This window comes from Mobula hypostoma, chromosome 23 (assembly GCF_963921235.1).
Source record: "Mobula hypostoma chromosome 23, sMobHyp1.1, whole genome shotgun sequence".
In the NCBI taxonomy this organism is placed as follows: Eukaryota; Metazoa; Chordata; class Chondrichthyes; order Myliobatiformes; family Myliobatidae; genus Mobula; species Mobula hypostoma.
This window is the reverse complement of record NC_086119.1, coordinates 4,505,757-4,519,512: the sequence shown is the minus strand read 5'-3', so window position 1 is coordinate 4,519,512 and position 13,756 is coordinate 4,505,757. Positions and strand designations below refer to the sequence as shown.

Sequence of the window (13,756 nt, the reverse complement as noted above, 5' to 3'; positions counted from 1 at the left end):
TTTAGAGATACTGTACCACACTGTAACAGGCCCTTCTGGCCCAGTGAGCCCAATTACACCCACGTGACCAATTAACCCCCACACTTGTACATCTTGGGACATTGGGGGGAAACCTGAGCTCCCAGAGGAAACCCACAGAGTCAAGGGGAGAATATACAAACTCCTTACAGACCAGCAGCAGGATTGAACTGGTGTCACTGGTGTTGTACGGTGTGAGCAGAATGTGTCACATGGTGTGAGCAGAATTATCTGCAGCTTAATGTGAAAAAGACTAAGGAGCTGGTGGTAGAACTAAGGAGAGCTAAGGTACCGGTGACCCCTGTTTCCATCCAGGGGGTCAGTGTGGACATGGTGGAGGATTACAGATACCTGGGGATATGAATTGACAATAAACTGGACTGGTCAAAGAACACTGAGGCTGTCTACAAGAAGGGTCAGAGCCGTCTCTATTTCCTAAGGAAACTGAGGTCCTTTAACATCTGCCGGACGATGCTGAGGATGTTCTACGAGTCTGTGGTGGCCAGTGCGATCATATTTGCTGTTGTGTGCTGGGGCAGCAGACACCAACAGAATCAACAAACTCATTCGTAAGGCCAGTGATGTTGTGGGGATGGAACTGGACTCTCTCTGACGGTGGTGTCTGAAAAGAGGATGCTGTCTAAGTTGCATGCCATCTTGGACAATGTCTCCCATCCACTACATAATGTACTGAGTAGGCACAGGAGTACATTCAGCCAGAGACTCATTCCACTGAAATGCAACACAGAGCGTCATAGGAAGTCATTCCTGCCTGTGGCCATCAAACTTTACAACTCCTTCCTTGGAGGGTCAGACACCCTGAGCCGATAGGCTGGTCCTGGACTTATTTCATGATTTACTGGCATAATTTACATATTACTATTTAAATATTTATGGTTCTATTACTATTTATTATTCATGGTGCAACTGTAACGAAGACCAATTTCCCCCGGGATCAATAAAGTATGACTATGTAATAGTGTAGGGTAACATAATTGGGAGAAATGAACATATTTTATTCCTGATGCCATGACTGCCTGCTCGGCCTCTCAATAGCATCCCACTCTCCTCGGTAAATTCAGATCCTTTTCACCTGTTCCTACCTCCCAACGTGGCGTACAGCATCTTATGGTTCCTGTTGACCTATATTCAGCCTTGTTTGTTTTCACCCACCATGATGCACACCAACATTCTCTTAGGCCCCTTTGTAATGGCCCGATCTGTGTTTCAGAAAGGGGTGAGAAGACTTTTATCAAAGATAAGAAGGGTAAACCTGAATGTGTTTCGGTAGATTGTCTTAAACCGGCCCACCAAGATTTGGCGTATTCCGCTACCATGCCCCTGGCTTCACAACCTGACTGTAAGTGTGTCAGCCTCCGGACGAGCCAGCGGCACCTGCTGTACCTCCACCCCTGGAACACAGGACCCGAGCCGGGTGGCTCGTCTGAGCTCCAGACAGGCCCACAGTGCCAGTTTTAGTGAATTCTGGGGGGGGGGGGGCAGGGTACTGTGTGGGGTAACATAATTGGAAGAAATGTATATAATTCACAGCAACCGACATGAGTTGTGGTTTCACTTTAAGAGGCTGGTGTGACCTGATGAAAGGTCGGGTACAGCCCAATTCGGAAAGGTCGGGTACAGCCCAATTCGGAAAGGTCGGGTACAGGCCGAATCGGAAAGGTCGGGTACAGGCCGAATCGGAAAGGTCAGGTACAGGCTGAATTGGAAAGGTCAGGTACAGGCTGAATCGGAAAGGTCGGGTACAGCCCAATTCGGAAAGGTCGGGTACGGGCCGAATCGGAAAGGTCAGGTACGGGCCGAATCGGAAAGGTCAGGTACGGGCCAATTCGGAAAGGTCGGGTACGGGCCGAATCGGAAAGGTCGGGTACAGGCCGAATCGGAAAGGTCGGGTACAGGCCGAATCGGAAAGGTCAGGTACAGGCCGAATCGGAAAGGTCGGGTACAGGCCCAATTCGGAAAGGTGGGGTACAGGCCGAATCGGAAAGGTCGGGTACAGGCCGAATCGGAAAGGTCGGGTACAGGCCAAATTGAGGCAGTGGGGTCCAGGCCCCAGAGCTTATCGAAGTGGATGATGGTTTTGATGCCAGGTCAGATTGAAAAGGTCAGGGTGTCAAGGCCTGAGGTGAGGGATGGGCTGGTTTAGCTCGCTGCTCTTTGACATTTACTTGGCCCTGCACTGAACTAGGAATCTTGGACCCTCTCTGTGGACTTCAGTTCAGAATGCTATTTGCCTACAGTTATTGTTTGTATCATTTTTTTTCTACTCTCTCCACATCGGGGTGTCTGATGGTCGTTTTTTGGGGGTTCTTTTGGGTTTCTTTGTTTTGTGGCTGCCTGTTAGGAGATGAATCTCAAGGTTGTAAATTTTGATAATAGGTGTACTTTAAACTGATAAAACTCCTTACTGCCATACTCAGCACCCCTATCAGTGAAGCCACACATACCATACACCAGACATCCCACCTCTCCCGCAAGTTCTGGGAGTCCACCGCATATTAATAGTGGCTCCCTGATGCCCGCAAAGCATACAATACCATGGAAATCAATTTTTTTGAGAGCGAGTGAGCGAGAGAAAGCAAGCGAGAGCGCGAGAGCGACCATGAGAGAGAGGGAGAGAGAGAGAGAGAGAATGAGATAGAGAGGGAGAGAGAGAGGGGGAGGGGGGAGAGAGAGAGAGAGGGGGAGGGGGGGAGAGAGAGAGAGAGAGATAGAGAGTGTATGAACGCACACCATGGCAGAGTGTTCCAAAAAAAGAAAATATGAAATGTGCGTCACCCCAGACTACACTAAAGTGTACCCCTGCCTAAAAAAGGTCAAAATAATGACAGTGTTGCTCGCTGCACTGTTTGCAACAGTGACTTTTCTATTGTCCATGGTAGGTTAAGACTGTAAAAGACATGTTGAGGTGAGTTTAACAAGTGTCATTCGTTCATTAGCATAGCTAACGTTATTTAAACTAGCTGGCTAGCTGCTAAGGAGCTACTCTATTGTAGACATCCCACCTCTCCTGGAAGTTCCGGGAGTCTCCTGCAAATTGATGGTGCTACCTCCCTGAAATGAGTTTTTGCAGGGTGGGATGTCTGCATACACTAATGTAGCCACTTCTGGAAGTGACCCCTAGATCCCTCTATAAGCTGTGTTAAGCAACAGTGACCTTTACATAGCATCTGTAATCGTACACCAAACCTCTCCTACATAATAACTCCATCCACCAAGACAGACCCCAGTGCCTGCCCAATGGACAGCCGGTCACAGAATTTGTTGTTCCATCTGCTGGTGTTGGATTCCACATGGATCCCAATATCCCTTGATCTGTTTTGCCCCTCCTCCCTCCCCCCCCAACCCTGCGAGACTCTCCGCATTACAGGACGGAGGTGATCCTGACCCCATTGAGACCCCTCCTATTCCAGAGGCTCAATACTGTGACCTCAATTCTTCATTAAAGATTCAATAATACAGCCAATTACCCCCATTCACGAGAGAGGAGAGAGAGAGAGAGAGAGAGAGAGAGAGCGAGCATTACACAGGGGAGGGGTAGTACTGTGGGAGGGGTGATAAGGGAGTTGCCGCATTGTGGGAGGGACTGTAAGGAGGTGCTCAGTGTGGACGGGCTGTCACAGAGTAAGGGGTGATGAGGTAGTGTCGCACTGTGGGACTGGGCAGTATAAAAGGAATGCTTGACTCCATCGGAAACAAATCTTTAGAATTACTTTAATGGCTTCAAATCACCATGGAACTCTCTGGGGATGTCCAAGTTGCTCTAGAAATGTGCACATTGACAGCTGGTGTGGACTCAGGTGGGAAGGGAACCCGGTGCGGAGCGTACCTCTGAACTCCCAGTCAGTAAGGCGTTTGTTGTTTTGGATCAGGTACTGTAGGAATCCGTCAAATGCAGATGCGTCACCCTTGGACACCACTTCGAACAGCCAATGTCGCTTGTACAGACTGGGCTCTGAATTCCATTCTTTGCCCTGGTCCAAATCCGGGGACTGGCTCCTGATAACAACAAGCGATGCTTTATAAAACTGGCTTCTGGTCCGGCAACCCCTCAATGCTTTTAAATATTACAGTTGCTTTTAAATCCCTGCGTGGTCAATCAGTAAAAATGTAGAGTGATTCACTTTGAAAGCTCAAACTTGAAAGCAGGGTTCCCTAATGAATCTGCCTCTTCTAACACCCCTGGCAATGAGGTACCTAGCAGCACCCTCTCTAAAACTTCCACATCCTTCCTATAATGAAGTGACCAGAACTGAACACAATTCTGCAAGTGTGGTCTAACCCAGAGTTTTATAGAGCTGCAACATTACCTTGCAGTTCTTGAACCCAATCCTCGGGCTTATGAAGGCCAACACACCATATGCCTTCTTACCCACCCTGTCAACTTCAGCATCTTCTCTGAGGGGTCTGTGGATATGGACCTCAAGTTCCTTCTGATACACAAACAGGGGCAGCACGGTAGTGTAGTGACCTGCACTACAGTACCTGTGACCTGGGTTCAGTTCCCGCTGCTGTCCGTAAGGAGTTTGTACATACCCCCGTGACCGCATGGGTTTCCTCCGGGTGCTCCCGTTTCCTCCCACAGTCCAAAGACGTACCAGTTAGTAGGTTAAATGGTCGTTGTAAATTGTCCCGTGATTAGGCTAGGATTAAATCAGAGGATTGCTGGGTGGCGTGGCTCAAGAGGTTTATTCTGAATTACATGTCAGTAGGTAAATAAAGAACAGTGTTGGCTGCACACACACTCAAAATACTGGAGAAACTCAGCAGGTCAGGCAGCAGCTGTGCAGGGGAATAAACGGTGAATGTTTTGGGCTGAGGCCCTTCATCAGGACTGGAAAGGAGGGAGAAGAAGCCAGAATGGGAAGGTGGTGGTGGTGGGCGGGGGGGAGAGGAGTTAAAGCTGGAAGGTGAGAGCTGAGATCAGCTGAGAGGGAAGGTCGGTGGGAGAGTGAGGGAGGGGGATGAAGAAATGAGATGGGAGGTGATGGCTGGAAGAGGGAAAGGGCTGAAGAAGGAATCGGATATTTTTACTTTGACCACTTTGTACTAAAATAGACTTTGTTTTCTATTCTAATTCTATTTTTTTCCTGTGTTTAACTTATGAACGTTGTCTATACTGAGCATCTTCGACCAATAACCATGAATTAGTTATATAAAACCCTTCATAAACACAAGAGATTCTGCAGATGCTGTAAACCCAGAGCAACACGCACACAAAATGCTGGAGGAACTCTGCAGTTTGGGCAGCATCTAAGGAGGCAAGTATGCAGTCGACATTTGGGCTTTTCACTGTATCTCAGTTTGTGTGACAGTTATAAACCATTAAACTAACTGGTGATCTCATTCTCCTCCGCAGTTGGAAAAACCTTGCCCACTTTTAACTTGAACCAGGATGAGGGAATGTATCACTTCCCTCCTAGCTACTCTGTATTGGCTTCCTGTATCTCTTAGAATTTATTTTGAAGTTCTCTTTCTTGTTTTTAAAGCTCTCAGTGATCTGGGGCCAGAGTAAATCACCGAATCACTTTTGTTTTATAATTCTGCTCAATTCTCGGGTCTTCTCGCACTGGTCCCTTCAATGGTCCACTGGACCCACTGCAATTTGCCTATCGCCACAATAGATCTAAGGCAGGTGCATTCTCAATGGCTCGTCACACGGCCTTAGATCATCTGGACAATACAAACACCAATGTCAGGATGCTGTTCATTGACTATAGGTTAGCGTTTAACAGCATCAGTCCCATAGTCTTGATCAATAAGCTACAGATACTGGGCCTCTGTATCTCCCTCTGCAACTGGATCCTCGACTTCCTAATCAGAAGGCCACAGTCTGTGTGGATCGGAATAACATCTCCACCCCACTGACAACACTGGTACACCTCAGGGATGTGTGCTTAGCCCACTGCTCTACTCTCTCTATACCCATGACTGTGTGGCAAGGTATAGCTCAAATACTAAAGTTGCTGACAATACAACCATTGTTGGTCGAATCTCAGATGGAGATGAGAGGGCGTACAGGAGCGAGATATGCCAGCTAGTGGAGTGGTGTCACAGCAACAACCTTGTACTCAGTGTCAGTAAGTCGAAAGAGCTGTTGTGGACTTCAGGAAAGAGAGGACAAAGGAACAGGAACCAGCCCTCATAGAGGGATCAGAAGTGGAGAGAGTGAGCAGTTTCAAGCTCCTGGGTGTCAAGATCTCTGAGGATCTGACCTGGTCCCAGCATATCGATGCAGCTATAAAGAAGGCAAGACCGCGGCTATATTTCATTAGGAGTTTGAAGAGATTTGGTTTGTCAACTGAAACACTGGAAAACTTCTATAGATGTACCTTGGAAGCATTCTGACTGGCTGCATCATTACTTGAAAGTATATCGCCTGAATGAAAAGTGCTCTATAAATAAATTAGTATTTTCATTTTCTCTCAGCTCAAGCTGGTAAATCCTGAGGGATGGGCATAGCCAAGCACACTCATTTCTCAATTGCTAGGAACTTTTGGACTATTGTAGTGGTGCTTGGTATTGTGGCTCTCTGGAGATTGACATAGATTTTATTGTGTAGCCTTAGTTGTTTAATGCTATTGTGTAGTGACTTTGGGATGATACCAGTTGTTGTTATTACTATTCAAATACTATTAGTCTTTCAATTTCCTTTTTTAACTCAGCATATTTGCGGTGTTTTTCACTTATTGATTTCTGCATGTTGTGTGTCTTTGGAATGGCTGCATCTGTTCAGAAAGTTGTCCTTGCTTGTTTATCCGGTATTACTGTGGATTGTCCTATCTATAATAAGGGATCGGTGGTAATATAATTTATGGGACTCTGACTCTAAGCCTGGATCAGGCTTGTATTTACAGTGAGGGATGGTGTCCTTTATTATTATTATTATTATATTACTACTTACTTTTCCATCTTCTGGTGCGATCGGACAGTTTTTTTCTGTGACGTTGGGTAAAAGGAGTCCATGGGCACCTTGGTTTTCAAGCCATCATTCTCACGAAAGTGATACTGACGAGGTGCCCTCTTCTGATGTTTAGTGATGCCCTTGGCCGCTGTGGACTGCCCCGGGGAGGAGCAGGAATCGTCCAGCTCCTCATCGTCAATGAAAACCTCGTCTGTGTCAGCGCTCAGCATGATTTCAGCAGTGGTGTCCTCACTGGCTAGGCGCTTCATCCCAGTGCCACAAGTCCACTGATGCATGTAATGGTGGCAGGGATAGAGAGAGGCTGTCTCTATCAGATGACTTGTAAAAGAAAAACAAGAAGCAAAAAAGTAAATTCAATTAAAGCACATACTGGAGAATTAAACTCAAAAACTCTGCACGGTATCGTATCGCCATGACAGCGCCAGCGACCCAGGTTCAACTCCCGCCACTGCCCACAGGGTGTTTGTACGCTCTCCCCGTGACCTTCTGCGTTTCCCCGAGGTGCGCTCCAGTTTCCTCCCGCATTCCAAAGCTCTATGGGTTAATTGGTCACAAGGATGTAACTGGGCAGTACCGGCTCGTTGGGCTGGAAAGAGTCTCTAACCGTGCTGAATCTCTAATTAAATAAACACCCAGTTGGTTCCAGATATAGAAGTTTTATATGACTTGTCATTACATCTAGTATCTGGCACTGATCTACACAACACACCTGTTCATCTCCGAAATGTATTTTGTTGGAAATCAGCTGAAGTTGCAAAGGAAACTCTCAGACACTGCGGGACATGGGACAGCCTAACGAGTGATAGACTAAAATGCCTGTGGTATTGATGGACGTCTACGCAACAGTGGACTGGGCTCATCAAAGGCTCGGTCCAAGGGAGGGTTTGTGGAGGCTTGATTTATTTATTTAGAGATACAGCGAGGAACAGACCCTTCTGACCAACGAGCCATGCCAACCAGCAACTCTGTGATTAACCCTAGTCTAATCACAGGACAATTTGCAATGACCAATTCACCGACTCACTGGTACATCTTTGGAACGTGGAGGAAACTCGGAGGAATCCCACACAGTCACGGGAAGAATGTAAAAAACTCCTTACAGGCGGCAATGGAATTGAAATGGGAACTCCGATCCTCCGAGCTGCAATAGTGCGGTGCTAACCGCTATCCTATAAAAGGAGGTGCCTGTGGTGAGGAGTCATGGCTGAGGCTGGACCCGTGACTCTGAGATAAGTAAAGTCTTTATTGTTTGCGAGTTGCCTTGAGTCAGTGAGAGAACAGGACAAAACAGGAAAAGCTCTGTGTGACTGAGAGAATCTCGAAGGGGAGAGGCACCTTCCCTGTGAAGCTTGGAGAATTTTACCCAAAATAAAATAAACGGACAAACATTCTTATGGCTGCAATAATGAAACCAGTACAGGAAGGAACAGCACGTCCAGGTGTCCAGATCAAAAGTTCAAAGTAAATTTATCATCAAAGTACGTATATGTCACTATATACAACCTTGAAATTCATTTTCTTGCAAGCAGCCACAGTAGAACTGAGAAACATAATAGAATTGTCAATGAAAAACTAGACACAAAGACTGACAAATAACCAATGTGCAAAAGAAGACAAACTGTGCAAATAGAAAATAATACTGAGAACACGAGTTGTCGAGTACAAGAAAGTGAGCCCACAGGTTGTGGAATCAGTTCATTGTGTGGATGACTGAAGTTATCCATGCCGGTGCAAGAGCCTGATGTTTGAGAGGTAATAACTGTTCCTGAACCTGGTGGTGTGAGTCCTGAGGCTCCTGTACCTGCTTCCTGATGGCAGCAGTGAGAAGAGAGCATAGCCTGGGTGGTGGGGGTCCCTGACGATGGATGCTGCTTTCCTGCAACAGTGCTCTGTGTGGATGTTCTCAATGGAGGGGGGCTTTACCCGTGATGGACTGGGCTGTATCCGCTGCTTTTCGTAGGATTTTCCTTTCAAGGGCATTGGTGTTTCCGAACTAGACTGTGATGCAACCAAGTCAATATACTCTCCATTGTACATCCAGAGAAGTTTGTCAAAGTTTTTGATGTCATGCCAAATCTTCAGAAATTTCTAAGAAAGTAGAGATGCTGCCATGCTTTCTTCATAATTACACTTATTTGCTGAACCAAGAACAGCTCCTCTGAAATAATAACACCGAGGAATTTAAAGTTGCTGACCCTCTCCACCTCTGATACCCCGATGAGGACTGGCTCATCGACCTCCAGTTTCTCCTCCTGAAGTCAATAATCATCTCCCTCGTCCTGCTGATTTTGAGTGAGAGGTTGTTGTTATGACACCACTCAACCAGGTTTTCAGTCTCCCTCCTATATGCTGATTTGTCATCACCTTTGATATGGCCTGCGATAGTGGTGTTGCCAGCAAACTTGAGTATGCCATTGGAGCTGTAAGTGTAAAGCAAGTAGAGCAGAGGGCTAAGCACACAGCCTTGTGGTGCATCTTTGCTGATGGAGATTGTGGAGGAGATGTTGTTGCCAATTCAGAATGACTGGAGCTATCACGGGTGAGATGGGCTGAAGGGCCTCTTTCTGTGCTGTATTACTCTAATGCTCTATAAAGTCAGTGTAACCTTTCCCATGAGTTCTTGTTTACAACCCACTATTCACAAATAAACCATGTCGAGCTCTCTCATTGTCAGTTTTGATACAATGATCTGCCATGATTCCTCTTTCATTTGGAGATACAACATGGTCACAGACCCTTTCACCCCAATGAGCCTCACTGCGCAATTATGTAGGTGCTCACCAAAATATCTTAGAAAGCACCTTTTAAAAGAGAAATATCTCTCTGTATAATCTGGTCTAATTTTGTTAAACAGCATTTAATTCAATGATTCCTGCAGTCCTGATCGAAAAACTCCAAAACATGGGCCTCTGTACCTCCCTCTGCAACTGGATCCTCGACTTCCTCACCGGAAGACCACAGACTGTGCAGATTGGAAATAACATCTCCACCTCCCTAATGCACCTCAAGGATGTGTGCTTAGCCCACTGCTGTACTCTCTCTACACCCATGACTGTGTGGCTAGGCACAGCTCAAAGGCCATTTATAAATTTGCTGAAGGCTCAACCATGGTTAGCAGAATTTCAGATGGTGATGAGAAGGGATACAGGGGAGGGAGAGAGAGAGAGATCAGCTGGTTGAATGGTGTCACAGCAACAAACTTTGCACTCAACGTCAGTAAGACCAAAGAATTGACTGTGGACTTCAGAAAGGGTAAGAAAAAGGGACACACACCAGTCCACTTAGAGGGATCAGAAGTGGAGCGAGTGAGCAGTTTCAAGTTCCTGGGTGTCAAAATCTCTGAGGATCTAACCTGGGCCCAAAATATCGATGCAGTTACAAGGAAGGCGCGACAGCAGCTACATTTCATTAGGAGTTTGAGGAGATTTGGTATGTCACCAAAGACAATAGTAAAATTTCTACAGATGTACTGTGGAGAGCATTCTAATTGGCTGCATCACCATCTGGTATGGAGAGCCACTGCACTGGATCAAAAAAAGCTGCAGAAAGTTGTAAACTCAGTCAGCTCCATCGTGGGCACCAGCCCCCTCAGCATCCAGGACATCTCTAAGGAATGACGCCTCAAAAAGGATCCATCGTTCAGGACCCCCTTCACCCAGATCATGCCCTTTTCTCATTGTTACCTTCAGAGTGGAGGTACAGGAGCCTGAAGACTCACGCTCAACAATTCAGGAAAAGCTTTTTCCCCACAGCCATCAGATTACTGAGTGGAGATTGAACCCATGAACACTACCTCACAACTTTTTTGCACTACTTATTAAATTTAACTTTTTAATATGAGTATATTTATATATATGTACAGCTCTTAATGTCACATCAGCCAGTATCCAGTGTGATTCATTTGTGTGAGCATTAGCTCTCTGGACAAACTCTCACTTCTGCACTGGCCCTCCACAGCTCTGCAGTGTTGCTCTTCACCCATGTCTGGCTTGCCGAGCTGATCACGACATCTCGTTGTGTAAAGGGAACTACTCCCCTGTTCTTGCCTCTATCACAGCAGCCTATGTTCTCCTGGTTCTGGTCGCTGCTGGAGAAAGCCTGACATTTGGGATGTCCCCGTCGACTCTCACCAATTTTTATCGCTGCACCATTGAAAGCATCCTGTCTGGATGCATCACAGCTTGGTACGGCAACTGTTCTGTGCGTGATCACAAGAAACTGTGGAGAGTTGTGGACACAGCTCAGCACGTCACAGAAACCAGCCTTCCCTCCATGTCTACACTTCCCTCTGCCTCAGTAAAGCAGCCATAAAGTCAAAAGACATAAGAGGAAAATTAGGCAATTCAGGCCATCGAGACTGCTCAACAATTCCATCATGACTGATCTATTTTCCCTCTCAATTCCATGCTCCTGCCTTCTCCCTGTAACCTTTGACACCCTTATTAATCAAGAACCTATCAACCTCCATTTTAAATATATCAAATGACTTGGCCTGCTCAACGATCTGTGGCAATGAATTCCACAGAAGACCCCCCCCCCCCAACCTCGGACATTTTCTCTTCTCCTGTGTCCCAGTGAGAGACTAAACCCTGAAAGTATGTACCCCCAGGCTCAAGGGCAGCTTCTACCCCACTGTTACAAGTTCAAGTTCAAGTTTATTGTCGTCTGGCTGTACAACCAAATGAAGCTATGTTCCTCCAGACCACTGTGCACCCACAAAACATACATCACACACAGCACATAAATAAATTAATAGAATATGATTCAAAATTCATGTAATGAATAGCACAGGTAAACAGTAAACAGGCTAGCAAATGATTCCCTGCTTTGATTAGATGGACCTTTGACCTCATTATGAAATTGCACTGCACTTTCTCTGTAGCTATTACACTTCATTAACACAAAATTCTGCAGATGCTGGAAACCCAGAGCAACGCACACAAAATGCTGGAGGAACTCAGCAGGTTAGGCAGCACCTATGGAAATGAGCAAAGAGTTTTAATCTGTTGGGGTCGTCTATTGTATCCAGTGCTCTAAAAGCCTCCTTTACATTGGTGAGACCCAACATGAACTGGAGGCCTGCCTTGTCAAGTACCTCCATTCCATCTGCCAAAAGTGGAATTTCCTACTGGCCAAACATTTTAATTCATATTCTCATTCCTGTTCTGCCACGATGAGACCAGTCTGGGTGGAGGAGCAACATCTTACATTCCATCTGAGTAGCCTCCAACCCGATGGCATGAACATCGATTTCTCCTTCTGGTAAAAAATATCTCTACTATTCTCTTCTATTCCCCTACCTGGCCTCTTATCTCTTCTCCTCTCCTGCCTATCACTCTCCCTTGGTGGCCCTCCTTTGTCCCTTTCTCCCATGGTCCAGTCTCCTCTCCTGTAGATTCCTTCTTCTCCAGCTCTTTACCTTTGCCACCCACCTGGCTTCACCTATCACCTTCTAGCTAGCCTCCTCCTCCTCCTGCCACCTTCTTATTCTGGTATCTTTGCCCTTCTTTTCCAGTTCTGAAGGGTCTCAACCCAAAACGCTGACAGTTTGTTCATCTCCATAGACGCTGCCTGACCTGCTGAGATCCTCCGGCATGTTGTGCGTGTTGCTCTGTTAGACATCACTCTACATTCTTGTTTTACTGTGTACGACCTGGATGAACTGTGTAATGAATGAATCAGTGTGAAAGGCAGGTTCTTCACTGCACTTTTGTACATGTGACAGTAACAGACCAACTCCTTGCACTTGGCTCCCTGCCTGTGGCATGGTGACGTGAAACCCAGCAGCCTGCGCTCTGACCTGCTCACCAGGGCCACCGATATGGAACTCCACTTTCCAAAAATCCACATTCCAACTCTCTTTCAAGTAAAACTCAGAATTCTGATGCCACAAACAGAACAAGTTTAGGAACAACTTCTTCCCCTCCACCATCGGATTTCTGACTGTCCACGAACACTATTTCACCACTTCGCTCTCTTTTTGCCACTACTCATTTAATATTTTGTATTGCACTGTTCTGCTGCCGCAAAACAACACATTTCACAGCATACGATATGTCAGTGATAATAAACCTGATTCTGATTATTATTATCTTTATAGAAACCAAGAAACCTCACCTGCCGTCACTGAGGGGTAACACTGACAGATGTAGACACAGACATACGATCAATCATTGGAACAAGCCCAGAGGCAAAAGCGCCTCCTTCATTCCCTGTCACCAGTACTGCTTTGCAAGACCCCTTTTGCCGTGGTCGGGCTGAATTACAATTCTGCTTTGACAAATTCCTTTCACCAGCACTGTCTGGTGACTCTCTGCACCATCTCCCTGACCACTTCCCTTGTCTAAATGACGTCTCAATCCACCCAAAAACTACCACATTCACGAGATGAGATCAGTTTGTTCTAACCAAAAGAAGGAAGAAGAAGAAAAACTAGGAAAAAATAGACACAAAAATCGTTGAAATTCAGAATCCACGTCCTGGTCTTTGCCGTGAAATGTTCCTGATGTTTCACTCTCCACTTATGGAGTGACTCAACGAGCGTTTCCAGCAAGCCCTGAATTGATTTACACATTGTGTAAACGTAGAAAGATGCGATTGGGCAGAAGAGGTTTCAGAGATTTACAAGGGTGTCACCAAGATTAGAAATCTGCAAGATTAGATGGACGGGTTTCTTTTCTTTGCAATGGAGGAGGGTGAGGTGAGTCAAAACTAAAGTGCTGGATGAACTCAACGTGTCAGACAGCATCTACGGAGAGTTAATGTGTCGTATGTGACCCCTCATCTGGACTAAGA

At 46.2% G+C, this 13,756-nt stretch overlaps 1 protein-coding gene across 1 annotated transcript in view; it reads right to left on the bottom strand.

Moving 5' to 3' along the window:
* LOC134336906 (transient receptor potential cation channel subfamily V member 1-like) overlaps window positions 1-13,193 on the bottom strand; it is a 45,178-nt gene extending 31,985 nt beyond the window's left edge. The window contains exons 1-3 of the mRNA XM_063031536.1: window positions 13,079-13,193; window positions 6,941-7,279; window positions 3,866-4,035 (exon numbers count right to left, since the gene is read on the bottom strand). Of these exons, the coding sequence (XP_062887606.1) occupies window positions 3,866-4,035; window positions 6,941-7,236 (466 nt within the window). The 5' untranslated portion in view covers window positions 7,237-7,279; window positions 13,079-13,193. The remainder of the gene's footprint in view (window positions 1-3,865; window positions 4,036-6,940; window positions 7,280-13,078) is intronic.
* Between the last annotated feature and the right edge of the window lie 563 nt (window positions 13,194-13,756).